Here is a 27,513-nt window from a genome sequence, read left to right as displayed (position 1 = left end):
GGTTCCAGGAAAAGGAGTTACCGTATTTTCTCGATTCTAACGCGCACCTTCTTTTGCTAAAACGTAGCCTTAATATTTGTGTGCGCGTTACAATTGGGCCCAAAACAGAAATAGGCTTTAAAGCGGCCAGCAGTATTTTCATACGGAACGGACACAAAGTCCCCGCCAAATCCAACTCTATCCAATAAAAACAATCCGTCAACACCGCGTGAGTGAATTTCGGAGCACTAATTCCTCAATGGCATGCGGCATACCTTGGTCAGCTGTTTCACAATTTTTTGTGCTGCTGCAAATAGCCCGTCACGCCTAGAATTATGAATATCAAGGCACTTGAATCGCAAACAGCTTCAATGTTCCCCGCTATAACATTATCTCCAGCACAAGCTGGATAAGCAATTTATGAAGCACAATTCATTTTTGACTTCCACAGTTACATACGCCAAATAAAATTTCCTTCTTCCGGATACGTGGTGTCTTGTCTTTTTAATCTAGAGTCAGGGTGGTGGTGGCGACAAAACGTTTAATGAGCCAAAGGGAAGGGGTAGAAGGGCGTACGTGGTCAGCCTCCTAAGTCCAGGAGGCCTCTTGTCCGGGCTGCCTCCAGTGCGCACCGCATCAGGGCGACCTGGCGCTTCGGTGCGGAGCTGGTCAGCTCGGACTCCCACTGCTCAGGGGAAGGGGAGGGGTGGGGGTGTGGGTGTTGGGGGCAGGAGAAGACAAGGTGGTAGGTGTTGAGAGGGATGTGACAATGTGGGCAGTCGGGCGGAGAGAGAGAATGGGAAATGTGGGATAGGACGATGTGGTTAAAGTAGGTTCCGGTCTGTAGTTGGTGGAGGATGTAGGCCTGTTGGGTGGTGCGGGAAGGGTGGGGATGGGGTATCGTTGGCGGGAGCTAGTGTGGTGGGAGAGGATGGAGTTGTACGTGAGGTCTGGAGGTGTCAGGGCTGCTGGGTCGGGGGGTGGGGGAGTTGCTTGGTCGAGGCGAGGCGAGGGAAGTGCCCGGGTAATGAGTGCGCGGGCTGCGGCGTGGGCCGCCTCATTCCCTGCCAGGCCGGAGTGGCCGGGGGTACAGACAATGGAGAGGTCAATGTCTTCGGGGAGGTGTTGAAGGAGGTGAATGGCTGCTGGCGTGGCGAGGCCGGCTTGGTAAAGGCGGCAGGCTTGCTGCGAGTTGGGTGGCAGCGGATCAGGGCAGCATGGGCGATGGGGAGGGACTCGGCGGTGAGTGTGGGGATGTGGCGGTAAAAGGCCGCGGTGGGGAGGCGGCCCTCGTTGGTGAGTACTGCGATGGTGGTGCTGTGGCGGGTGGAGGACTGGGCTATGTCGGTATGGCGGGTGTTGGCATCCGTGCCTTAGCGTTTTAGATGTGAAGCAGCTTATGGTCGAGCCTGTTCCCTCCGCCGTTGTGTGGGCGCCGTTGTGCGGAGTCCACACCCTCAGCCACCATACCCTCACTGCGCATGCCTGGCCAGGTACCGCTGATGATGATTGTGGCAGGATGCCCCTAGGGATTGGCCAACCAAAGAATCCATCACGAGATAGCTTCGCGTTCAACCACCGTCGTCATCTTCCCGTAGGGGAACCCTGAGTAGTATGCGAGGCATTCCTCCTCTCCTCTCCGACGCTCCTCTCCTCTCCGGCATTCCTCCTCTCCTCTCCGAAGCTCCTCTCCTCTCCGAGATTGCGCAACGAATGGCAACACCTGCGGCTCCGCGCGCGATAATGCGAAGCAGCTTAAGGTTAGAGACACGACGGTAGCCACTGCATACTCCGCTGGGGGCGCCACTGTAGCTCCGCGGTATAAATGACGTGCGCGCGCGCTCCGCTCCCCTCATTGGACGAGCGTACGCCCCGGCGGGGCGGCTCGCGACTGCGCATGCGCAGTACGCTACGTAAACGCCCCGGCGATGCGGTGCTACGCACGCAACGGCTGGGAGCGTATACGCTCCGGGGCGCTTGCGGGGCGCTGCGGACCTGCTGGGAGGCCCCTTGCTTTCAAAATGGCTGCTGCCTCGGCGATGTCGGCGGCCGGTCGAGGCAGGAGGTTCCCCGACTGAAAACGTGGACCGTCGCGTGTTTTTCTCGTTAGGCGACGTTTCAGTTCCAACAGGCATGCAGACCAGAAATGAGCGACCAAGGACAACCTGGATGGCTCCCGAAGCGGGCGGCGGTGTTTGTGTGCGTGTCGCGGCGGTGGAATGCGCGCAGTGTTGGTGCAGATCGGCGGCCTCCATTTAGGGAATTCAAGAGTTTTCGCCTGCGCCGTCGTCGCGCCCTCGGGTGCGAGCTGAGGACTTTGCGCTACCGTGTGAAACGTGAAGGATTTGTAGTTGGACTCCACGAATAAGATGAAGTGAGTAATAGGAACGCATCGTGTATCTTATTGAGTTGCTACACCCGGGTGAAGTGTATCACTAAACCGCCGTGTCAGCCTACCCGCTGTTTCATTTTGCGCGTCGCATGCCATGCTCAGTTGTATTTGTCGCATGGTCCTGCCATATTTCAGAGCTGAATAAAGTGAGTATCCCGAGCACTGCGTGTTGCTTCAAAACTTCGGCGTCGCGCGGTTGAGCAAAACAATCGCGACGGGTGTATCATATTTTTCCCTAATACTGAATCAAGGTAAGAGGGTCTTTTTTATCGTACTTGCAAGATTTTTACAATCGAAACCAGCGTTAACGCATTGAAAAAAAGAAACGCCGTCCAGCTACAGTTTGCCTTGGTTAGCCACGTAAAAAAGTTAAATTTGGGTACTTCGCGTTGGGTTCAACACGTGGCGCCGCAAGGTTAAATTTGGGTACTTCGCGTTGGGTTCAACAGGTGGCGCCACAAGCGTTAGCGCACGCTACGAAAAACGCTGTACTAAAACTATCCATGGGCGCGTCGCGACGAGCGTACGCTCCGCTTTACGCCCAGCAATACGCTAACGCCCGGAACGCCCAACTAAATCTGTCTATTCTCCTTCCGCAACGCCCCGATCAAACTGAAAACTATTGGGAACTTGAGTCGACCCCATGGCTGCTTCGCATACTACTCAGGGTTCCGCTGCGGAAGATGGTGAAAATTTTTTTTTCGAGGAATCGGACGCGGGCGTTGCGGCGGCCTTGGTTGTAGAAGGGGTGCATATGCTTGGGGACGGGAGGGACGTGGATGCGTTGACGGATGGAGAGGGGAATACGTTGGGGCACGTGTGGGATGGCAGGGGCCATGCGTCCGATGACCTGAAGTACCAGTCGACCAGCCGGTGTGAGGGAGAGTCGGTGCAGGTGGGAAGTGCGTTGGGCTTCCAAGATTTCTGTGACGGTGTTGTGGAGGAAAAGCTGGAGGAGGCGTGTATTGTAGGTGTAGGTAGGGAGGCCTAAGGCTGCTTTGTAGGTCTTGCTGATCAGAGCGTCCAGCTTGTTAGCTTCCTGTATCTTGAGGTTGACGAAAGGGCAGCTGTAGGTGAGGTGACTGATGAGTCAGTGTGAAATTATTTTTTTGAAATTTTCTGCGCGAACTTACCCACTCGTTGCGATTGGGGGCACGTTAGAATCGCGCAGATACGGTATTCTGCTCCTCGTGGCCCGCTGACTTAGCCCGACGAACGAATCAACGTACCCCTGACTCTGGGTCGACTGGACTCACCACGACGGCTCTCTGACCCAACCCGTTCGCTTATACATGAGGGGGTTGAGTCCAAAAAACCTGTTTAGTTGACTCAACTTGCCCTCGTCGGGTCGATGTAAACGTGGGTGCAGATCATGCTGGCGGATTGCGCAAACAGCCATGTAGCGGAAGTGACATGGCGGTCGTCCGGGTGCTTGGTCCTCATGCCAGCCAGGAGAGCCCGTCGAGCTCCGCAGGGCGCTTCTCCAATGGCTGTCGCGCTCGCAAAGCGGTTGCGCGCTGGGTTCCGGCTCGTCGGCTGCAAGGTCACTTCAGCCATGCCGTAATGGCCGCGCTCTTCTAAATTTCGGTTTCAAAATCACCGATTTTTACTGGTCATTAGCATCATGCATGCGCGTATTTCAGCTGTCATATTTGAATCTTGCAGTCTGTTTAGGCAGACTATACGGACATAGGGATTTCAAAAGGTCGAGAGAGAGAGAGAGTCAACTTTTACTGTGCCCTTAAAGAAAGTGTATGCCGCTTTCACGGATTAGTCCCTCCGCGTTACCCTTAAAGTGGAGCTTTCCTATAGACTTACTATAACAGCGCACTTCTTCCGCGCAACCATAGCGACGGCGTTGGTCAAGTGATTGGCTCCGCGATACCACGATCGGGAAGGAGTGTAACTATGCTTTCTTTTTCGCCTACCTCTTCCCTCTCCCGCCATTTTCTCGGCCCCCGGTGTACTCCCCAAGCTTCCACCTCTTTCTTCGTTTTCCTTGTCGCCCTCTTCGCTATCGCCGTACTTTAATCATCCGCTGTGCTCTGCGTTCTGTCGGTTACGCTGACATCTCAATACCTGGACAGGCTCCTAACAGCTGCGCTCTAAAACAGGTAGACCTTAGAACCAGCGCCCCTAAATGTCGTGGAACGCCAGGTTTAACAGCTGTTTAACCTACACCCAGTTTAACAGTTGGAAGCACGTGAAACAACTGAAAGCCAAGCAAATCCGAACACGCTTCCGGTCAAAGTGGTACCTCGCAAGTGGGGTATGCCACCAACTGTGTCTTTTTGTTTACGATGCGAATTGTTAATCCATTAATTGTTAATTGTTTCTTCCCTCGCCACAGGGAAGAAAGGGCAGTCATAAGCAGTTATGTGTATACCTGCGTAACTTATGTAGTCGCTCTAGTGTGGCAACGCTGCCGGCAACCTATAGTTGCTCGCCAAAATCGTCTATCCAGATGTCTGTGTGGCGAATTACAATATTAAGTTCTACATGCCATTGTCTATCCGAATGCTCGTAGTTCATGCCTTATGATACTGTGTAGTCCGGCATGGGATATATATATGGTCATGGCGCCCAATGTTTGGTAAACCGGGTCAATTCCATCCTTCGTGGTATCCTGAAAAGTGTTGCTTATGATCTCTCTCCCAAATCCGATGTGTTTAAAATCCTGTCATTACCAGATTTCAATTCTCTGCTTCTCGAAACCGTTGTCTTAAACCATTTATGGTACAGTCACTACAAAATTTCCCACGTGCCTGCTCGTTGCCTGAGACCTAAAAATCCTGATGTTACACCCCGCTGTAATACAAGTATACTGTAGAGGACTCCGTAACTACTATGTCCCTGCAATGTTTAATTCACTCCCCCCTGCATACTAGAAGTTAAAACGAAACGTAGTCTCAGAAAGGCTCTTAGACACATTAATGCGTGATCGGAATCCTGTAATGCTTCCGAACTTTTATTTCATTGTTGTTTTCGTGCTAATTAGTTGCTACTGATGGCTTTGTCGCTGTCTGCCAGGCACTGCCGTTCAAGCCCACTGCGGCTTTGGCAGGCCCGTCTCTTGTATTGTATTGCACTCACGCCATCAATAGGTATTATTATTATTATTATTATTAAAAATGCATACTCCGTTGCCTTCCTGAGTGGTTTCCTAAGCGCAGCGCCGTTCACTTCTTGCGCATTCTGTTGGACAAAAGGCCGAGAATTTAGAGGGGCGTGCCTCACCTTGACGGTGAAGGTCCGACCACCCACCCTGTCTCGAGCCTCGAGGACCATCACGTCGACGCCATGGTCGGTCAAAAGCTTGGCCGCCGATAGACCTGTTTTTTTTTTCGCCCCGTGAGGCAGCAAAACACAACCAGGAAAAAAATAAATGAAGCGTTGGGAGTTAAAGAAACTAACGCTTCGAAATAAATCAACTTTGAAGACTTGCTATGTATACTCATTTCTTCTTCAATTGAATTTTCGTTTCAGCCAGCCGTTTATAATAGTGCAGGAAGATCCAAGTTTGGTAGCCACCTATCATCGTCGTTGCAAGTGCCGGAAGTAAGTCTCTAAAGCAGCTAACGTTGTGCATGGCGAAAAGTCGTTGCTATTTGGCGAATGTGACGTAAGTCCCAGAATTTGTCCCGCCGCACTCCAGCGCTTGGATAACTGCCGGCTGACCAGAAGAAGCCATCGTCGGAGGTTTTCCTTTGCTATAGTCACGGCCCCAAGACTTTATCCCCGCCGCGTGTGGCTGCACATTCATGCTACACCTGACACTTCCTCCACGCGCTCGCCCATGCGCCAATGTATCGTTTCGGGTGCTAGTAAGTATAGGTCGCTCGGTGGAAGCACAGTAGCTTTCATAACTGCAAGCCGGCCCAGTTGGAATTGATGCATCTTGACAAATAGCGCACACAAACAGGGACACGAAAATTCACTTTCTTGTTCCCGTACTGTCTATATATATACCACGTTCCTTCCTCCCATTCCACCTCTACACTCCTCTTACCCTCACCAATCACTTACCCTCAAATTTCCAATACGTCGTAAACCATATGGAATGGGCTTATTATCTATAGCCCGGCCGTGCCTGGGTGTAACGAATTCGCTACGCTAATGAGCCCTTGTTTTTTTGCACTTTTTCTGAACAATCGGCTGGAGAAATGCACTAATTTAGTGAATTTTGCCCGCCCCGCAAACTACCGCGCGTTTTCACGTGTGAGTGCGGTGTCGATCACGTGTAGTCACGACTCTCCACTTCCATCTGTGGTGTCGGTTCGTCGGCGATGATTTCTACGCCCAGGAAACGAAACGTTGTCTTCTCAACACAAGCTGCCAATTTTAAATTCCGTGTCCGTCAGCGAGAAAGAAGTATGTCGCCGTCTGGTATACAGTATCCCAGCTGGCGCCCTCTCACCAGTTTTAAGAGCATCAAGTTCGCGAATAGGCGACAGTTCAGCATAACTTTGGTCTTTGAAACGCGTGAAGACACTGAAAAGTGCCAAAAGCAAAAGCGATACTCAAGTCACGTTTGTTAATACAGGCTTAAGTGACCTTGCTTCTTTGGAGTGCCGTGCAGTGACTAAGCTCGTGGGAAAGCCGCAGGCGGAAATCACGCAGTTTTTCACGGTGAAATAAATTTTTGAAGGGTGAGTTCACCGTCACCGATGTCTAGCATTTTGGTTTCCCTTCTACTTCGTTCACGCGAGCCTTAACTGGAAACCTGCATGTAACGAAAAATTGCGTCTTTTCGTCAACTTCGTTATATCCCGGTTTAAGTATACATACATACATACATACATCATACATACATACATACATACATACATACATACATACATACATACATACATACATACATACATACATACATGCATACATACGTACATACGTACATACATACATGCATACATACGTACATACGTACATACAAGGAAAGAAAACTTTGAACAAGGTAGATGTTAAGTTCGGGCTCCTCATTTAATTAAGGAAAGCCGCCGGTGGCTCATGTTCGGCGTCGCGTACGCTGGTTGAGGCTATCCCGTGTCCCTTTCATTTAACCGCACGGACGCCAAGTTCGGAGCCGCGGAGAGCGTGTTTTGTGCCCGTCCTTTTGTGTGTCAAAAGACGGGGGCGATTAGCCTGAGTACCTCTGTCGCATCGGAGGTGGCTGGGTCATTCGGCATGACAAGCTGACAAGAAGCTGAATGACGGTGTGTCGCATAGTGTCGAAAAGGCGCGCGGTGTAAGTTTTTGAGAATTTGCAAAGCCGGCGCCGGGCGCTCTTCGATGACGGGTCGTTCGCCTCGACGATGGTCGCCTGGGCCGGCAGCGTCTCTTCCCGTGGGCTGTTCAGGCGGGCGGCGGCGCCCCTTTAGTCTGGGAGGGGATTAGCAACGGCTCCCTCTTTGTCCCGGCGCGCGCGCAGACAAGGCGCCAAGGCGAGGACGCAGGAAGAGGTTAGCCGCGCGAAGACCGCTCCAAGTCGTTGGCTTGGCTTTTGAGCAGAAGCCGCCCGCTGAACGTAATGGTGTGTCCACTTTAGGACGCAGACGTCCTGTATTTGCTTGTCGGGTGTAATAAGCGTGCGTGGGAAACGCACTATAAGGGTATAAGAGAGAGGGTTGGGTCACGTGACCGCAGGTGGGGACACATGTGTGATTGGCTGGTTCCCGTGGCCAATCAATGGTTTCTAGTAATTGTTTGAAAGGTTTTTCTCTCTTTCTTGAACGCCCCCTTTTTGGAGGCGGGGTTTTTGGTATCAAAACCGGAGTGTTGGGTTTTGTCGGGGGTCGGTCGAAAGGGGATCTAGTTCAGTATAGATCTCGGCCGAACAGGCTGCTGCTGGCAGAGTGACAATGTAACCGCCACTCTGGCCTGATGTAAACTTGGAGTAATGTAAATAGTGTAAATAAACCTAATATCCAGCAAGGAAAGCAGTCCTCATCCCTCACCTGCTCCAAGCATCGGTCGTCGGTCATCGGAGCGAGTCGAGATCGTCCTCTCGGCTCGCGCATCAAAAGAACATCGCTTATTCGTCTCCATCAGTTCGCCAAGAAGATGGAGAGGCGAAATTTAACTGTAGCGAACACCGTTGTTGCCAACGTTTCAGCAAAGAGACTTGCCTTCGTCAGGGCAAACCCTCGCCTGACTCGCACGCTTTATATAGGGGTAGGTCCCAGGAGAGAAGAGAGAAGGAAGTGGAATGTAGGAACCGGATTGGTTTGGGCGTGTGCAAGGGGAGATATTGAGGAGAAAAAGGTGAGAGGGGGTTTGTTGCCACGCCGCGTGGCCTACAGCAAGGTTCTCAGAAACGCCGGAAGCAGAACAGGTGGTGAAGAAGTTCTTATTAGAAGGTGTCTGGAAGCCCCAGGTCAAAAAAAAAGGAAGGAAAGGGGGAAAATAACTAGGTCAAATGAAAAAAAGAAAAAAAGGAAAACCACACACACACACACACACACACACACACACACACAAAAGCAATTACCGCACAACTGAAATGACACCTGTCGCCCAGAGCAAAATTCCTGGAACAGGGCAACAATACAGTCAAACCCAACTATAACGAACCCGGATAGAGGGAATTGTGCTATACATCGAACAAAAATAAATCAGTTACGGAAATACACGCGAAACTTATTCCTTATAACGAAGTTCACATCTGATATATCGAACTAATGGTGCCTAGAATGGCCACCAAAATGCTGGGTCTCGGAGCGGCGATTGAGATGTTGATTAGCCGCGACCACTGAGCAAAAGCCCCGACTGAGACATATTGCGCCTCCTATGGAGCGACATGACACCCGACACTTTCCGTAACAGTTTCCGACGCGCGGAACTCACGACGGAACCCGCCCAGTCAGTGAGTCCGGACCAAGACGTCAGCTCGCCAACCTTCCCGATGCTGTGCCAAAAGGAGTGTCCTTTGAAGATTTCCTGAGTGTCGACGACGACGTTTCCGTCACTATAAGCCCCTCAGACGCGGGCGACGTCAGCAGCACCGTCGTAATGCTGATGAAAAGCACCGAGGAGGCAGAGGATGTCGCGAATGAATGCCGTCCGACGCTTAATGAAATGTTTTCGGCAGTTGATGTCCTCCGCCAATATTTCTTCGAAATCGAAGGACGCAGACTCGAACTGGTGCAAACAATGTCTCGTGTAAAGAATGCTGTGCTAGTTGACGCTGCCGAAACGAAAGGGAAAACAAAAATTACCGCTTATTTTGGAAGTAGGCAGTTAAAGCGGAAAGTGGCTTTATTATTTGCAATAAATCGAATGTTTTGTGTATGGTAATGACATACTTTATTTTGTTCGTTTCTGCATGCGGGGATGGCAGGGGGATTCCCACGTGTTGCGAACTCGTAACAATAAACTCGTTAGAGGCGGGTTCGGCTATATCGAACTATTGGATATATCGAACTAATAGTGGCGCATATTGCAGTTCGCTATAACCGGGTTTGACTGTAAATGCATTCGATAGCAACTCTCAGAAAAATGACGCAAAACAAAGCAGAGAAGGAAGGCGCATCTGCTGCGATGAGCGGAAATTGTTGCACCGTGGCCGTCATCTGCGTACGAAGATAAAGCGTGGTGGGCGTGTGACGTTTACAGCTCCGAGTGACGTGGGTGCAGCTGCCGGAGCGAGCCCGTGGCGCTCACCTGCAGAGCTGTGGGGTTCTGAGCGCTGCAGCTGTGCACGCAATTATCATTTCCGGTGATGGTTATCAGTTTGCTCGATGTTCTTCTACAATTGCCGTATTACCACCAAACACCTAACTAGAATAATTACAATGCTGATTAACAAAATATAGCTAATAATTTCGGTAAATAGCACTTCGAACCAGTTTTATTGCATCCGCCACGGTCTCCGACCACTTCGCACAAGAACAACAATTTTACCTCTGAAAGCCGTTTGAAAAATTACTTAAAGGTTTCCCTGTAACACCCTTTATATATATATATATATATATATATATATATATATATATATATATATATATATATATATATATATATATATATATATATATATATATATGGCCCTGAGGAAAGCAAGTTCTCTTTGCTGAAACGTAGGCCACAATCGTGCTGTTACCTTGTTCGAAGTTTTTCTTCTCTTGTATATATATATATATATATATATATAAAAGATATACATGTATATGTATATTCAGAGAGTCGACGGGAACGCTTGAGGTACGCTTTATTTGCGATCGCCGAGCACGGACACAAAAGGACAGCAAACGTTCCAGCAGCGGAGCAGATGATCAACCGACGAGAAGGAAGATGAAATGAGATGATCATGAATGCGCACACTGTCTAAACGACAACGAAGCATAAAAGGGATATTGGCCGCTTCCTGTTACAAAACCTCTTCTTTGCCAATTTCACCCTCACAATATATATATATATATATATAGAAAAATCAGAATGGGAAAATGAGGGGCTCGGTGAATTAAGACAGAAATAAGGGTTGGCAGAAAGCAAAGGGCAGAATGTGGTAGGTCATTGAAACAGATAAAGAATTTGGAAAGACAGAAAGTGGAGAAAAAATGCCCGCCGGGTGGGATACGAACCCACGACTTCCAGAATACGCATCTGGTGGGATGACCACTACGCGGCGGGGCTATTTTCCCCTCCACTTTATATTCATATAAATAAATAAATAAATAAATAAATATATATATATATATATATATATATATATATGTATGTATATATATATAAATATATATATATATATATATATTATATATATATATATATATATATATATATATATATATATATATATATATATATATATATATATATATATATATATATATATATATATATATTGTCACTGGACGTGGCGGAAAATCCCCGCAGCGCCATGGCCCACCACCAAGGATGATGACGACGAAGAAGAGCTGTGTGCGCGGCGCATGCAGCCAGCGCGGACTCGGTGGGCTTGATGTAAATAGTTTTTCCCCACTATGTAAATCCATCGCTTCGTCGCTACATGGTTCGTGTCATCTGCCGCCACGTAACAATATATATTGAGAGACGCGTCAAGGACAGCCGTCACACAGGAAGGGCGCCGGAGATACAGTCGACACAGCGCGTTTATTCCGACCGGCAGCCAGGACTCTGGCACCGGGAGTGATTATGTGGATGGGTGTGAGAAACATATAACGTACGACGTTATGATGATAATGGTCGTGAGAAGCAGACGGAGTGCAAGGTGGATTGGACACAGAAGTATCAGGCACGTTTCATGTGCCCATGGATATTGTTGACCCTCCGGTAGTAGACCGAACGTCGTTTATTGGCAGGAGCAGAAGCAAGGCTAGCGTAGGTACAAGCGTACAGACGATGGCCCAACTCGGAGCACCTTCTGCCGTACTTCTTCTTCCGCTGCTACCAGCGTGCGCGCATACGGTCGTGCATAGATTGGCCACGATCACATGGCATTCTTTCTTGATGCGGCGCATACCCCGATAAGCTGACGCGTTACAAGAGCTGCTCATTAGCCTTGCTACAACCGCCCCCGGTGAAAAGGAGCCAACCTGGCGACTTAGGGTGAGGACGACAATAGGGGGTCGTGGCGGCGAAGGTCAGAGGAGGGGGTGACTGGTCTCACAATGTAGTTTACGGGCGAAGTGCGGGCGATGACTTTGTAATGGCCGTAATATTTGGCTACAAGTTTTGAGGATAGACCCGGTGCTGGGCAGGGCACCCAAAGCCAGACATGCGAGCCAGTGTAAAATGTCGGAGGAGTGGTGAAATCGTCACGGCTGGCGCTGTTGATCTGCAGTTGTAAAGGAACGAGTGAGTTGGCGGCATTCTTCGGCGTGCTGCGCTAGTTGCGAAACCGGGTTAAATTCTGTGGCGTCAGGGTTGTAAGGTAGGATGGTGTACAGTGTACAGGTCGGCTCGCGTCCATAAAGTAGTTGTCTGTAGTTGTCTGTGGTTGTAGTGGTTCCCGCCTGTGTAGTGGTTCCCGTTGTCTGTGGTTCCCGCCAGTTACCCGCTTATGACAGGCTGTAGACGTTCGCGTCACGCCCCGGGGGTTGAAAAGAAGGTCCCCTTCTCCCCGTGTAGTCTAAGTGGCGCTGGCTACCAACCTCAAGCGTCAGATATAGTTGTAGTAAATATAAATACCCCAGAAAGTGACGGAGAAAACAGTCGCCCAGATAGCCGAATTGGTAAGGCATTCGAGATCTAATTGAAAGGCGTGGGTTCGGTCCCCACTCTGGGCGCATGTTTTCTTTCTTTCTTTCTCATGCAATTAATAACAAAAAAATAATGTAACGTCACTAACGGTAAAAAAAATAGTCTAATCATTCCCCTATGCCTTCTTTGGCGTTGTAGACTGCCGGCATTTCTTTCTGTATTTACTAACGAGCCCCTCATTTCCTAACCCTATTATCATGCGAAAGCTTAGCGAGGGCCTCAGTTATGGCAGCCTTGATGCCAAGGTAGCATAACAGGGTTTCCCGCCAGTTACCCGCTTATGACAGGCTGTAGACGTTCGCGTAACGCCCCGGGAGTTGAAAAGAAGGTCCCCTTCTCCCCGTGTAGTCTGAGTGGCGCTGGATATATATAAATATATATATATATATATATATATATATATATAAATATATATACCTCCGACCACGTTCTACGTGGCGGCCGCTGGGAAAGAAGACGTTCTACGTCTCCCGCGGTAGTCGAGGGGCGGCGCTAGTTGACCGGCCTCAGAGCTCTTGTAAATATAAACCCCCGCTTTAAAGTCGAGAGAGAAGCCGCTGCGGGATAGCGTAATTGGTTAACGCACCGCACCGGTTATGCGGAGATGTGGGTTCGAGTCCCGCTCCCGGAAAACGGCGGATTTTTTCTCGACTTATATTTTCGCTTATTTATCAATGAATCAAAGCAACGTGACAAGCACACGTCATTCGGCCCTATTAAAATATTTCGAAAAAAGCCGAATAGCACTGGCAATGACGACTGCAACATTGATATGTATCTTTACCGAGTCCCTCGTCCCGTATCTCTCTGTTCTGCTACATGCATTACGAGGCACTGGCTCCAGCAGTTCGGATATGCCAATTGCTAACCCCGACCTCCGACCACGTTCTACGTGGCGGCCGCTGGGAAAGAAGACGTTCTACGTCTCCCGCGGTAGTCGAGGGGCGGCGCTAGTTGACCGGCCTCAGAGCTCTTGTAAATATAAACCCCCGCTTTAAAGTCGAGAGAGAAGCCGCTGCGGGATAGCGTAATTGGTTAACGCACCGCACCGGTTATGCGGAGATGTGGGTTCGAGTCCCGCTCCCGGAAAACGGCGGATTTTTTCTCGACTTATATTTTCGCTTATTTATCAATGAATCAAAGCAACGTGACAAGCACACGTCATTCGGCCCTATTAAAATATTTCGAAAAAAGCCGAATAGCACTGGCAATGACGACTGCAACATTGATATGTATCTTTACCGAGTCCCTCGTCCCGTATCTCTCTGTTCTGCTACATGCATTACGAGGCACTGGCTCCAGCAGTTCGGATATGCCAATTGCTAACCCCGACCTCCGACCACGTTCTACGTGGCGGCCGCTGGGAAAGAAGACGTTCTACGTCTCCCGCGGTAGTCGAGGGGCGGCGCTAGTTGACCGGCCTCAGAGCTCTTGTAAATATAAACCCCCGCTTTAAAGTCGAGAGAGAAGCCGCTGCGGGATAGCGTAATTGGTTAACGCACCGCACCGGTTATGCGGAGATGTGGGTTCGAGTCCCGCTCCCGGAAAACGGCGGATTTTTTCTCGACTTATATTTTCGCTTATTTATCAATGAATCAAAGCAACGTGACAAGCACACGTCATTCGGCCCTATTAAAATATTTCGAAAAAAGCCGAATAGCACTGGCAATGACGACTGCAACATTGATATGTATCTTTACCGAGTCCCTCGTCCCGTATCTCTCTGTTCTGCTACATGCATTACGAGGCACTGGCTCCAGCAGTTCGGATATGCCAATTGCTAACCCCGACCTCCGACCACGTTCTACGTGGCGGCCGCTGGGAAAGAAGACGTTCTACGTCTCCCGCGGTAGTCGAGGGGCGGCGCTAGTTGACCGGCCTCAGAGCTCTTGTAAATATAAACCCCCGCTTTAAAGTCGAGAGAGAAGCCGCTGCGGGATAGCGTAATTGGTTAACGCACCGCACCGGTTATGCGGAGATGTGGGTTCGAGTCCCGCTCCCGGAAAACGGCGGATTTTTTCTCGACTTATATTTTCGCTTATTTATCAATGAATCAAAGCAACGTGACAAGCACACGTCATTCGGCCCTATTAAAATATTTCGAAAAAAGCCGAATAGCACTGGCAATGACGACTGCAACATTGATATGTATCTTTACCGAGTCCCTCGTCCCGTATCTCTCTGTTCTGCTACATGCATTACGAGGCACTGGCTCCAGCAGTTCGGATATGCCAATTGCTAACCCCGACCTCCGACCACGTTCTACGTGGCGGCCGCTGGGAAAGAAGACGTTCTACGTCTCCCGCGGTAGTCGAGGGGCGGCGCTAGTTGACCGGCCTCAGAGCTCTTGTAAATATAAACCCCCGCTTTAAAGTCGAGAGAGAAGCCGCTGCGGGATAGCGTAATTGGTTAACGCACCGCACCGGTTATGCGGAGATGTGGGTTCGAGTCCCGCTCCCGGAAAACGGCGGATTTTTTCTCGACTTATATTTTCGCTTATTTATCAATGAATCAAAGCAACGTGACAAGCACACGTCATTCGGCCCTATTAAAATATTTCGAAAAAAGCCGAATAGCACTGGCAATGACGACTGCAACATTGATATGTATCTTTACCGAGTCCCTCGTCCCGTATCTCTCTGTTCTGCTACATGCATTACGAGGCACTGGCTCCAGCAGTTCGGATATGCCAATTGCTAACCCCGACCTCCGACCACGTTCTACGTGGCGGCCGCTGGGAAAGAAGACGTTCTACGTCTCCCGCGGTAGTCGAGGGGCGGCGCTAGTTGACCGGCCTCAGAGCTCTTGTAAATATAAACCCCCGCTTTAAAGTCGAGAGAGAAGCCGCTGCGGGATAGCGTAATTGGTTAACGCACCGCACCGGTTATGCGGAGATGTGGGTTCGAGTCCCGCTCCCGGAAAACGGCGGATTTTTTCTCGACTTATATTTTCGCTTATTTATCAATGAATCAAAGCAACGTGACAAGCACACGTCATTCGGCCCTATTAAAATATTTCGAAAAAAGCCGAATAGCACTGGCAATGACGACTGCAACATTGATATGTATCTTTACCGAGTCCCTCGTCCCGTATCTCTCTGTTCTGCTACATGCATTACGAGGCACTGGCTCCAGCAGTTCGGATATGCCAATTGCTAACCCCGACCTCCGACCACGTTCTACGTGGCGGCCGCTGGGAAAGAAGACGTTCTACGTCTCCCGCGGTAGTCGAGGGGCGGCGCTAGTTGACCGGCCTCAGAGCTCTTGTAAATATAAACCCCCGCTTTAAAGTCGAGAGAGAAGCCGCTGCGGGATAGCGTAATTGGTTAACGCACCGCACCGGTTATGCGGAGATGTGGGTTCGAGTCCCGCTCCCGGAAAACGGCGGATTTTTTCTCGACTTATATTTTCGCTTATTTATCAATGAATCAAAGCAACGTGACAAGCACACGTCATTCGGCCCTATTAAAATATTTCGAAAAAAGCCGAATAGCACTGGCAATGACGACTGCAACATTGATATGTATCTTTACCGAGTCCCTCGTCCCGTATCTCTCTGTTCTGCTATATAAATATATATATATATATATATATATATATATATATATATATATATATATATATATATATATATATATATATATATATATATATATATATATATATAAATATGTGTGTGTGTGTGTGGGGGGGGGGTGTTTGTCAAACTATTTAACTCATGTTGAGCTCACATTCTCACTTATATTGAGAGAAAAGAGTGAAAGCGTATACCTATATAACCACTGGGTGCAGAACAGCGCTTGCTACAAGCCTCTATTGCAGTTTCTACACATAACCGGACAGTCTTGTTCACCCACTACACCACTGTTCTTGTTTTCAAGTGTTATTTTCATATGCCCCTCCTTCCTTTACTTTCTTTTCTCAATTTGTTTTTCTTCTTACGCTCCTTTTACACGCCGCTAGGAAAAACCACGAAGCGAACACAAAAAATGGGCCCATCTCCCCGCGAGGGGACTTGAGTAAATGCGTCGCATAGGGGGTGGGTGTATTGCGTTAACGTTTAGTGTTTGGGAGGTTGGTGCTATCACGGGTACACCGCGCAGCTATCACGCCGCTAGCACGCCGCTGAGTCGCCAGCGCACGCCGCTGACGACGTAGTTTGAATGAGTCAAGGATATAAGGCGCGTTCGTAGCCTTTGATTCTGTGTCGGTTTTGTGGCGCAGTGGGAAGAGCACCATGTATCTCGCATTCCGCCCACAGGTAGTGAATGCGTTGTATCAGCAGCTTCTTGACGTAGTTTGAATGAGTCAAGGATATAAGGCGCGTTCGTAGCCTTTCATTCTGTGTCGGTTTTGTGGCGCAGTGGGTAGAGCACCATGTACCTTGCGTTCCGCCCGCAGGGTCGTGGGATCGAAACCAGGCGCCGGTAACTGTTATTTCTTTTTATAGTGTAGGGGGAGGCTGGCTGCTGCGGACGCCGACGCACGGGTGACATCGTGAGTTATACAAATGATCTGCATTTAAAAAGTTTTTGCTGGACATACTACGGGGAGAAGTGACAACCGGCAATCCACCGGGTGACGACAATTTGGCAGTAAAGCATGAGTTCGAAGTGAGAAGGATAGGAGCAGTTGCAAGTTAATAAGAGAGGCCTTCATCCTGCACTGCATACAAACGTAATGATGGTGATGATGAATACATCAGTATGCTCGTTAGACGACGCTTGCGGATACCTAAGAAGGCGCCTTTTCAGAAGCGCGGCGGTAGTGCGCCTCTCTTACCGCTTAGGCCCGCTCCGATGATGAGCACCGTCGTCGTCCTCCTATTGTCCGCGGGCTCCGCGAGGCAGGCCGCGCCATTCTGCGCCATCCCGTCTTGCGACGCCGAGCCCCGGTGACGAAACCTGCGTCGCAAGGGCGGAGACGATTGTCCCTTGTCGCCGCTCAGCCGCGGTACCGCCGGTTCGTTTTCTGAGCTCATGGCTCCGCTACTGAGTCACTTTGCTGGCATAACGGGCTCTCCAGCTGTATCATTGGAAAAAAGATGCTTTTTTATATAAACGAAACCTGTATGAACTCTCTTCTCATAGCCTTGAATGACAACGAAGCTGAAGGAGAGAAGAGAGAAAGCGGGGGAAAGCAGCGTTCACCTTTCGCTCAGCTTTTAAAAACACGTGCGATTCCAGTAACGCACACGTGTGTTTCCGTCGAGTCGGCATCCGGTACAAACCGCAAAGCTATGTCACAGATGGCGTAATTGAGTGCGTACTCATCCGCCCGGCCCGTATTTGTTGCTTTGGCTCTTGATTATGAACACTTGCCATTTTCTTCTGAGAGAGAGAGAAAGTGTTTATTAAAATGAAAATATTGACAAGGCGAAGTTTTGCGTCTCGACAGAGGCCCACAGGTCTCGCCGGGGGAAAAAGTGGTTTGAAAAAAAAAGTGAAAGGGCAATGGAAAATTAAATATAACATGCTATAAAAGGCAATGCACAGACTATATACATACACACTCAGGTTACATACAGACTATTTACATACACACGCACTCACACGTACACACCCACGCACACAAGAGAGTTAACAGGGGGTGGATAGCCGGTGGGGTCTAGCTTCTACAATTCATGGGCGCGTGTTGAGGCCTGACTCGTCGAGGTACGAGAGGAGCAGCCGGAAGGCCTCTCGGTGCAGCATGAAGGGTCCCCGAGGACGCAGGATGTCCTCTGCAGTGCTTGACAGTAGCCCCAGCCGCCGGTACCCAGACACCAGTTTGTTCCGGGCACCAGCGTACGCAGGGCAGGAGCAGAGGATGTGATCTAATGTTTCGGGGTCGGGGCAGTGGGCACAGGTGGGTGTGGCCTTGCGACCCTCCCTGTGGAGGCGTGCTGCTGTGTTGTAGCAGCCGGTGCGGAGCTGTAGGAGGAGGGACCGCTCTATTCGGGATATCCCTCTGGTGGGAGGAGCCGCGGGGCGTCACCGGTGGCCACTCGTTTGCAGAGGTGGCGGGCGGCCACCTCTCGCCTAATGACGTCCCTGGCAACATCATAGCGCACCAGGGACGCGGAAACTGGGGCCATTGGGGAATGGTGGGCTGCTTTGGCTAAATCGTCTGCAGCCTCGTTCCCCGGTATCTTAACGTGGGCAGGAAGCCACTGCAATCGGGGGTTACAGCCTTGTCCCTGCAGGTCGCGCAGCTTGGCAACTACCGACATCTCGAGGTGGCCACCTCGCCCTCGTGGTGCAGATGCCTCCCTCAGGTGAAGTAGCGCCGGCCGGGAGTCGCAGAAGATGGTGGCCGCTGGTGGTGGATCGTCCCGCAGCATGTCCGCGGCCAAGTGTAGGCCTGCCAGCTCGGCCGCTGTGGAGCTGGTGGGGAACGGCAGCCGGCATTGCCGATGGGCTCCTCTGGCCGGGGCAGTGCAGGCAGCAGCACCTCGGCCCTCACTTGGAAGGACCGAGCCATCTGTGCATACCAGCAGTTGTCCCGGCGGTTCCAAGTCTATGAGGGCAGCATCTTCTTGGCGAATCCCGATCTATGGCAGTCTCGCCCGGGACTTAACTCCTGGCAGCGTGATTGTGATGTCTAGGGGTACGGCTGCAGGTGGCGGTGGGGGCAGAAGGCACGCTCTCTGAGGGACTTCAACATAGTCCTCGAATAGAGCGGCCATGCTGCCCATGCGGGATTGGCCTCTCGAGCGAAGCCTGGCCAGGAGGTGGTCACCTCTAGGTGCTCGGTGCAGGCGCTCCACATGTCGCAGCGCTATCTACGTGGCGAGCAGCTGGATGGGCCAGCTTCCGGTTTCCGCCAGAGTGCTGGCCACTGGGGAGTCTCTTGGAAGGCCGACGATGCACCGAAGGGCCTTTCGATGAGCCAGCTCCAGGGTCTTCCATTGGGCGTCCCTGAGGTTCACCAGGGGGAGTGCGTATAGAACACGTGAGACAGCGCAGGCTCTGTAGATCCGGAGGGCCCACTGGTGCGAGCACCCTCTAGCCTGTGCCACGAGCTGGTTGGTACCCATAACGGCGCGGGTCATTTGGTCCAGTTGTACCCCAACGGCGGACCTCCATGAGAGGGTTTGGTCGATGGCCAGGCCGAGGTAGACGACTTTGCGTCGCCAGGGGAGGGGTCTGCCGTTGAGATGCAGTGGAGCAGTGTGTCGGGCTCGGGCTAGGCGCGGATGGATTGCGATGGCCTCCGTTGTGGCCTCGGAGAGTCTGAGTCCTTTACTCGTCAGGTGGTTCGCCACTGCGTCGAGGGCCGCCTGTAGGGACACGCGAACCCGCCTGCCGACTTTGGTGGGGCCCCGGGTCCAGAGTGCCACGTCGTCGGCATAATTGGCCATCTCTACTGGGCACTCCAGGGATTCCGGAAGACGGCTGGGAAGGGCCGCCATGGCAAGGTTGAAGAGAAGAGGGCTCAAGACGCTGCCCTGCGGGACACCAGTCCCCACTCCGCGCGGGGCGCTCAGTCTTGCCCACGCGTACACGCAGTGTACGGTCTCTGAGAAAGCCACTTACATAATCTCTGAGCCTCCCCTCTGCTCCCAGGCGGTCAAGGGCACCGTGGATGGTCTGGTGCGGTAGCGCGTCAAAAGCTGACTTGACGTCCAGGAGCAGGAGGTACGCCCCCTCTTTCTCGTGTCGGGCCTGCTCTATAGAAACGACACCACATCTGCGAGGGCGTCAGCGGTGCAGCGGGACCTTCGGAAGCCACTCTGCTTTTCATCAAGAGCGTTTCGTAGACTTGTTAGTCATTCTAGTCTGCCCAGGACCACCGTCTCCATGAGTTTCCCCACCGCTGAGGTCAGAGAGATGGGCTGATGTGAGGAAGGCTCGCTCGGTAGTTTGCCAGCCTTCAGCATTGATGTGACAATAGCCATCCTCCAGTCCTCAGGGATGGTGCCAGTCCTCCAGACATGGTTGAAAAAGTCCAGTAGCCGCAGCTGCTGGTCGGTGTCGAGGTTTCGCAGCATGGCATGAGTGATGCCGTCGGCGCCAGGGTTGCTGTGCCCCCGGGGGCAGCACCGCACAGCCGGAAAGATGTCTGCATTGCAGGCCGCTTCTACCCGAGGGTCAGCTGGTCTCCGTAGTGGCTCTGCGAGGGGGACGCTGTATGGATGCAGGTAGCACCCTGCTCTCGTGTGGGCCAGCCCGAAGATAGTGGCCATAGGGACCCGCGTTGGAGGTGGGTGCATCGGGTTGACGCAAGGGGCAAACTGCTCTGCAAGGAGCTCAGCCAGCTCTTGCTCCCTTATCCCTGCCACTATGGCCACGGAGTGGACCGGGTGCAGAGCGCAGGCCGGCTGTGTGATAGACTTGAACAGCTTCTACGCCCGGGCAGGGTCCCGGCTGCTGTCAAGGGAGCTGCAGAGGCTTTGCCAGCATGTCTTGCGCTGCTGGTTGGCGTGCCGTCTGGCTGCTGCGTCCAGTCGTCTGAAGGCCGTCCAAAGGGCAGGGGTGTTGTGGCGGACGGCCTGCTTCTGGGCTCTGGTCCTGGCGGCCCGAAGGTTGAGTGCCTTAATATCAGGCACCGGCTTTCCCCGGGTCACTTCGGTATGGGTAATGGCAGCTTCAGTGCAGGGAACAAGTTCCTTTAGGAGGGTGCTGTCGTCTGCTGTTTCCAGCCGCCCCCTCAATTGTTGCCTGAAGATGGTCCAGTTGATAACTCTGCAGCGTCTGGTGTCAAAACGCCGGTACAGGGAGGACGGGGTGGGGAGGACCGGGAAGTGGTCGGAGCCCCAGGTGTCGTTTGCCGTCTCCCAGTAGTAGGTACAGCGCTCGGACACCAGTGCGAGGTCAATGCACGTCTGACAGGCTCGGCGTACAAAGGTTGGGCTGCCAGTGTTGATTATCAGCAGTCCTGCAGTGACCGACGCATCTAGGATGTCCCTACCCCTTCTGGTGTTCCGGCGGTTTCCCCAGTGCCGGTGGTGGGCGTTGAAGTCCCCGCAGATAAGGCAGTCACGACCCAGGAGGCTCCGCAGTCGGCCCAGGTGGCCGGCGTCCCAAGGTTCTCCTGGCCTGATGTAAATACTTGCAACCTAGGTGTCTGTGCCACCCACACGTACTGTAACGCCGACGCACTCCATAGGGCCACCAGCTGATTCATCCAGGTTCAGAGCCAGGCTTGATAGGTCCCGTCTCACGTACAGGGCCGCCCGTGACGTTCCCTGTGGGTGACTGAGATCCAGACAGGGGGTCAGGGTGCAGAACTCTAGCTCGCACGAAGTGCGGCTGAGGTAGCCTACGTAGCCAGGAAGCCGGGGGGGCTCCCCCTCACCATAACCTCCTGCAGGGCCAGTACATCGAATTAAGCCCGTAGGAGGCGGTCGGCCAGCTCTGCACTGCGTCTCCTCAGTGAGTGAACGTTCCACTGGAGAACGCGTGGTCTTGGCTCATTAGAGCTGGCCATGTGTCAGAAAGGTGGAGCCAGGCTCTGCCAGGGGAGCTGAGGAGGGCTGCAGGACGACGGGTTAGGAACCTGGTTGAGGGGGTGTAGGTTGGCGGAGCGAGGTCTGGAGGGCCACTCGTGAGACAGGCTGTGTAGCCCGCACCAGCTCTGTAACGTCACCCGTCGTGCATGTTGCCAACGGGGGCACCGGGGGTCATTCAGAGTGGGGGCGGCCACGGCAGTTTGCGCGGGTGGGCAGTCTGGCAACGCAGTCGACGCGGCCCCCACAGCGCGCACACCTCGCGGGGCCTGGGCAGGAGGCCGTCGCATAGTCCAGTCGCCCGCAACGTTTGCACTGAAGTGGAGTACACGTTCAGCCACTGTATGTAGATGAGGTTCACATGCGCAGTGCGCGCGCTTTCAGGCGATATGGCGTGTAACTGTAGGTGTATGCAGTGCCGAATATATGACCTCAGCGCCACCAAACGGTTTGTACTTGTAAAGCTTCAACACACACAAAGTCCGGAGCCAGGGGTGCACATAATATGGGGATAGAACGGAGAGGACAGAGCAGTGAGTGAGTGAGTGAGTGAGTGAGTGAGTGAGTGAGTGAGTGAGTGAGCAATTCGCCCTGAATACTGTGCTCGCTGAAACTCAAGGACGAGACGCAAAATACAATGCCGCCTTGGAAAAAACATGCCTTCTGTTCAGTATGTGGTGCTCCAAGTCTCTAAGCAAGGGAGAGCTGTTGTTTTAAATCTACGTACAATATATAAAATTATACCTGTCGCAACCTTAAAAGTGCCACCAAGCAACCTTGGTGGTACATCTTTTTGTCTGTTTTCCCGGATGAGATAAGTTAACATCTTTCTCTGTTGTCGACTTCCCCAACCCTCGTGCCGTGACCACCACTTTCTAAGCCAAATCATTTGCTGCCTCGTTGTTATCCTTGTTCCTATCCTTAACACTGTCCTACAAGCAGTTGACTCAATCTGCTGAGAAGCCGCCTGCCCAGCTTGGGTGCACTCGCGTGGCTTCGTCTCACCCTTGGGCAGGGCAAACCTGAAGATATATGCCTTGCTCGCCGTCGGTGATTTTTGGTCGAGGCAGCTGTACCGTTTCATGCTGACCGTTTTGGGAGTTGTCCCTAAGACAAACTCAGTAATATCGCTGGCCGTGCGAAACCACAAGCGTGGACTCAAGGCATAGACAAGGTCGCCTTTGGCGAGTTATCCTCCAGGAACCTTACCAAATTTCCCTCCAGCGATTCTTTTCCAGTGAAAAGCGTGCCATGGTAAGGCAAAAAGTTGTCCTGAGTTCCCGATTCTGTTAGCACTTCAAGCGGCCGTAAGTTCGGTGTTATGAAGCCGCAATGACGTCAGCACGCCATTTCCGGTGACGTCGTGATTTCCAATGACGGCCGTACCGGTAACGTCATTGCCCCAGCAGCATTCAGTGCAGCGAAGCACCAGTGGCACGAAACTAATGGGTCCTGCACACGTAGGAACACCGAAACGAGCTGAGAATGCTTTTGTCCCCGGGTGTTTATGTACCCGACCATACTTTCCCGCGTCGTTTAACTGTCGGTATTTTTCGAGTCGGCCAGTGGATTCAATCTAAAGCGGAGTAAATTGGCCACGACGCTCATCTTGTATCAAATCGTCTGAATGCACAGGCAAGGATCTCTTCACTTTTAACACACCCTTCTCCGATATTCGCGTTGAGGAATGGCACGTATAAATATTAATGCGAAGCTTTATGCTATCTTCAGACAACCGACGTAGCAGACATATCGGGCGCTACGGACGTAAAAAAACGGCGTTTCACGCAGTTCGGTTGGCTGAGACGTGAAATGACATCATTATTTAAAGATATTACGACAGTTGCGAAAGAAGTTTGAACCCGGCCTTATAATGTCCCCACTGATGCCGTAGTGCGCCAATACGCCCTGCAGAGAGGAGATCTTTCTCTGACGATGATGATGAATAATCGCGGGTGAAGATAAGGAAAAAAACGCTTCCCGTGGCCGTAATCAAACCTGGCTCCCTCGCGTTCTGAAGCCGGCGTCTATCCGATTGCTCCATTTCGACATTTTTTTTTCTTTATTGCCTTACTTTGACAATACGAACACCCACAACAAAACACTACATTGATAAAACTGCTAGCCGACACTCGGGTAGCAGAAAGCCAGCTAAAATTGTTTCATGCTTGTTAACATTTCCATCACAGGCAACCATTCTGGAGGCTCAGGCTGAGCCCTCCATACTTAAATAATCAACCGAATAAACTCAGAAAAATACTCCTTAGAGCGCTTGGTATCATCATCACGATGGCGTATGGCCATAGACGACTTCCAAATGCCGTGCAGGGCCAGAACCATGACGCGGCCGTACGGTAGACCTTCCTCACTTTCAACGGGCAAAAACCGTATTCCGTGTGCGTCTAGAGGAAAATCCTTCTTTAATGTGCGCTAAAGCACGTCCCAGAAAAATACCCTATCCCAACAGTCTAAAAACACATGTTCTATCGACTCGGGTTTCTTGCACGGATAACACTGAACGCCCCCTGGAAGGTAGAAACCCTTCTCTTTCTGCCACGTCTTTACAGGTAGCACGCCAGTGTGAAGTTTAAGGAAAAATGTCTTCACCCATGGCGGTACCGCCATTCTTTTGACGCGCTTAAGCACACCCTGGCCTCGCCCTGCGCGGTGCATTGATCTATGCAATAGCACAGGTAATACAATATCTGCAAGGCCTTGGTAAAGCTTTTTTGACGTCACACTGGACAAGTATTCAAGAGTGAAGCGGGCTTGCAAAAATTGGACTGCCAGAACCACTTCACGGAAAAATCCTCTGTGTGCGCTAAATGAAAAACACGCTGTCGAAACAATAAACCCCGGCCTAGTTTCATCTGACAGGCAGTGCGCAAGAAAGGTACGTCACGCAGAAACAAAAAACGGTTGACGACCTGCCGCAAAAACAAATGCGAGAGCGAAAAGCCTGCGAGGCGCACGCGCCGAAACAGGTTCGTGCGGATCGTTTGTTCCCATGTTGTCTCCCAAATAAACACTGCAAAAACGTGGTGGAGTGTATGTACGTTCTACCGCGAACAGTACAATACCTGTAGAACATAACATAGTTTACTCATAAAAAAACACATTGTACACTGAGGCTCTCGCAAACATTGAAAGACCAGTGCCTTTCCATTTTTCGGCCTTTTCGCGCAGTTCGACGGCCTGCCTGCGCCTTGCTCCATTTCGGCATGGCCGAAGCGAACGCCAAACAGCAGGTAGCGATTCGCGCCGTACACCCCAAACCATATCGTTAGGCCTACGGGGTGCACACCCGATAGTTGCAGTGGGTATTCTAGAAAATGGCTGCGTACCTCCAGAGTAGCACATACTCGCGCTGTGGGATTGGCCAACCAAAAAATTCATCGCGGGAAAGCTTCGTGCTCGAACATCGTCGTCCTAAGACGGAGGGGTGCATGATTTCTAGAAATATATCAATGTGCGCATATCTTCTATGCGCACAATAAATGAGTCACGTAAGGCATAATTCGAGGCGTTTTTTTTTTCTATATGAGCCAGATTCAGAAATCGAAACTGAGTCGGATAAAGCTGCAGTGACAAGAAAAACTCGGCAACTTTTTCCTAAAAAAGGGGGTGGCTAAAAATAGTTGAGATAATGCCTTGAAAACGTGTACGCAGATCGTAGTTCGTATCGAAAATGAGCCAGATCCTGCCGTTTCACGGATCAAAATGAGCCAAATGCATTTACCCAATGGGAGTTTGCTTTTGGCTTGAGTGTTCAAACTGTTTCACGGGTGTTTTCGGAAATTTTTTCTTGCGTTGCGGAGCTGGCTTATCATGAATTCGGACGGTAATGAGGAGATCGGCGAAAGATGTGTCCCCAGATGTCAACGACCAATTGAACGAATGAAGTGAACGAAACGAAACAGAGATGTGAAACGATGATTTCATTTCGTCTTCCCCATTCCAAGGAAGTAACTCTGGTTACATTTATTTGTTTTTTTACTGCCATATTTACCATCTCAGTGCTTAACTAAATAGCGGCCGCTTACAAGCCCTGGAAAGAACCCCCCCCCTCCCCCCCCCCTTTCGGTTCGAGAGTGCGAACCACTTCGTTAAAGGTGAAGAATAAGATACGAGCAGCGTTCTTGTGAAGCGTCTTGGAAATTCATGGCAAAGCAAGGGAGAGCTTGCTTGCTTCGTTAATGCCTTGAATCGTGCCCGAGATAATTACCTTAGGGAATAACTGGAAAAGAACAGCTAATGGCGCCAAGACGACTCACCTGTTCTCCACGTATAGTTATACTGTTCTTGATGCCCCGTTGCATATTTTTAATGCGTTTTCCACTAAAACCCAATCGCACACTGCTTGAAAGTCAATTCAACAAAGTTTTCATAAGAATGCAGCATCAAATTGAGTGTTTCAATCCAATATGAGCCGAATCCGAACTTATGACCCCAATATTGCTCAAATTCACGGCATAATTTTAATTACTCGTGGCCATAAACTTCCCCTACCTGACATGTAAAATATATATTATAATACTTTTGACGTCGCTGCATTCAGGTCTGGTAACAAACCTCCGCTTGTTTCACGAATTCGCGTTAGGTGGATCTGGCTCATCTCAAAAAAAAAAAAAAAAAAAAACGCCTCACTTGTTCATTGGCTGATTTAATTCATTTAAAAGACGGAATACGTTCAATTCGGTACAGTATATGTACGACAAGTAAAATCTGCACATAGAGTACAAATACTGTACGAATAGCGGGCATCGAAAATAGATGCAAATTCGGGATAGCAAGACGACGGAGTCTTGAAAAAAAAAAAAACGATGGTGTGATTCGGGGCACAGAAGGCATGAATAGGTTGCATTTCCGGCAGAACGTAATAGAGCATGTAAGTGCGGCGAAGAAAAAGGTCACATTTCCGCTGTTATGTGACAGAATATGCATGAGTAGTTCAAAAGCCGACACAACTTACAAAAAAAGTATTTTCAGGAGATTACTAAAACATGTGAAAGCTGAAAAGGGCTCTTTTGTTTGGACTTGAATAAGCTAGGTAAACCTAGCTCTATGTTTTAACTAGTGCAAGCCGTAAACCGAGTCTTCTTCCAAAATAGCACGAACAATGGCACGTGGATAAAATGTAATCAATAAAGAGGAGCACTGACTCCAAAATTAAACGGGGCAGCGGGTTGCCTGTAACGATCGCGATGACACAAGGGTATAAAAAAGAAAAACCAAGAAGACAAAAAATATACCTTAGGGCACACCGATAAGAATAAAAAATCAAGCCAGCCTACTCTAAAAAATGAACAAGAATGCTAGCTTCAGTAAAACACATCGTTGAGCAGGCTTGACCATAGGTTATATATATTAGAGCGCGAAGAACACAACCAGAAAGGAATAAGGACGACGGGACAAGCGCTGACTCGCAACTGGATTTAAGCATCGTCTCGTATAAATTCATGGCCCAAGGACGCGGGATCGATTTCCTGCCGTGG

At 50.8% G+C, this 27,513-nt stretch overlaps 1 protein-coding gene across 3 annotated transcripts in view; it reads right to left on the bottom strand.

The window, feature by feature from the left end:
• The window catches only part of LOC144169705 (amine oxidase [flavin-containing] B-like), an 85,459-nt gene that overhangs the window by 31,538 nt on the left and 26,408 nt on the right, over nt 1-27,513 (bottom strand). For 2 of the 3 annotated variants that reach the window (XM_077699010.1, XM_077699011.1), the window contains exons 2-3: nt 17,371-17,492; nt 5,609-5,703 (exon numbers count right to left, since the gene is read on the bottom strand). In XM_077699010.1, coding sequence (XP_077555136.1) covers nt 5,609-5,703; nt 17,371-17,458 — 183 coding nt within the window. In that variant the 5' untranslated portion in view covers nt 17,459-17,492. Of the gene's footprint in view, nt 1-5,608; nt 5,704-17,370; nt 17,633-27,513 lie in introns of those variants that run through there. The other variant, XM_077699009.1, reaches the window with a different exon arrangement.

This window comes from Haemaphysalis longicornis, unplaced genomic scaffold, assembly GCF_048455015.1.
Source record: "Haemaphysalis longicornis isolate Haplotype H1 unplaced genomic scaffold, Haemaphysalis longicornis Haplotype H1 scaffold_2, whole genome shotgun sequence".
Classification (NCBI taxonomy): domain Eukaryota; kingdom Metazoa; phylum Arthropoda; class Arachnida; order Ixodida; family Ixodidae; genus Haemaphysalis; species Haemaphysalis longicornis.
The sequence above is the reverse complement of the archived record's forward strand: the minus strand, read 5'-3'. Positions and strand labels throughout refer to the sequence as shown.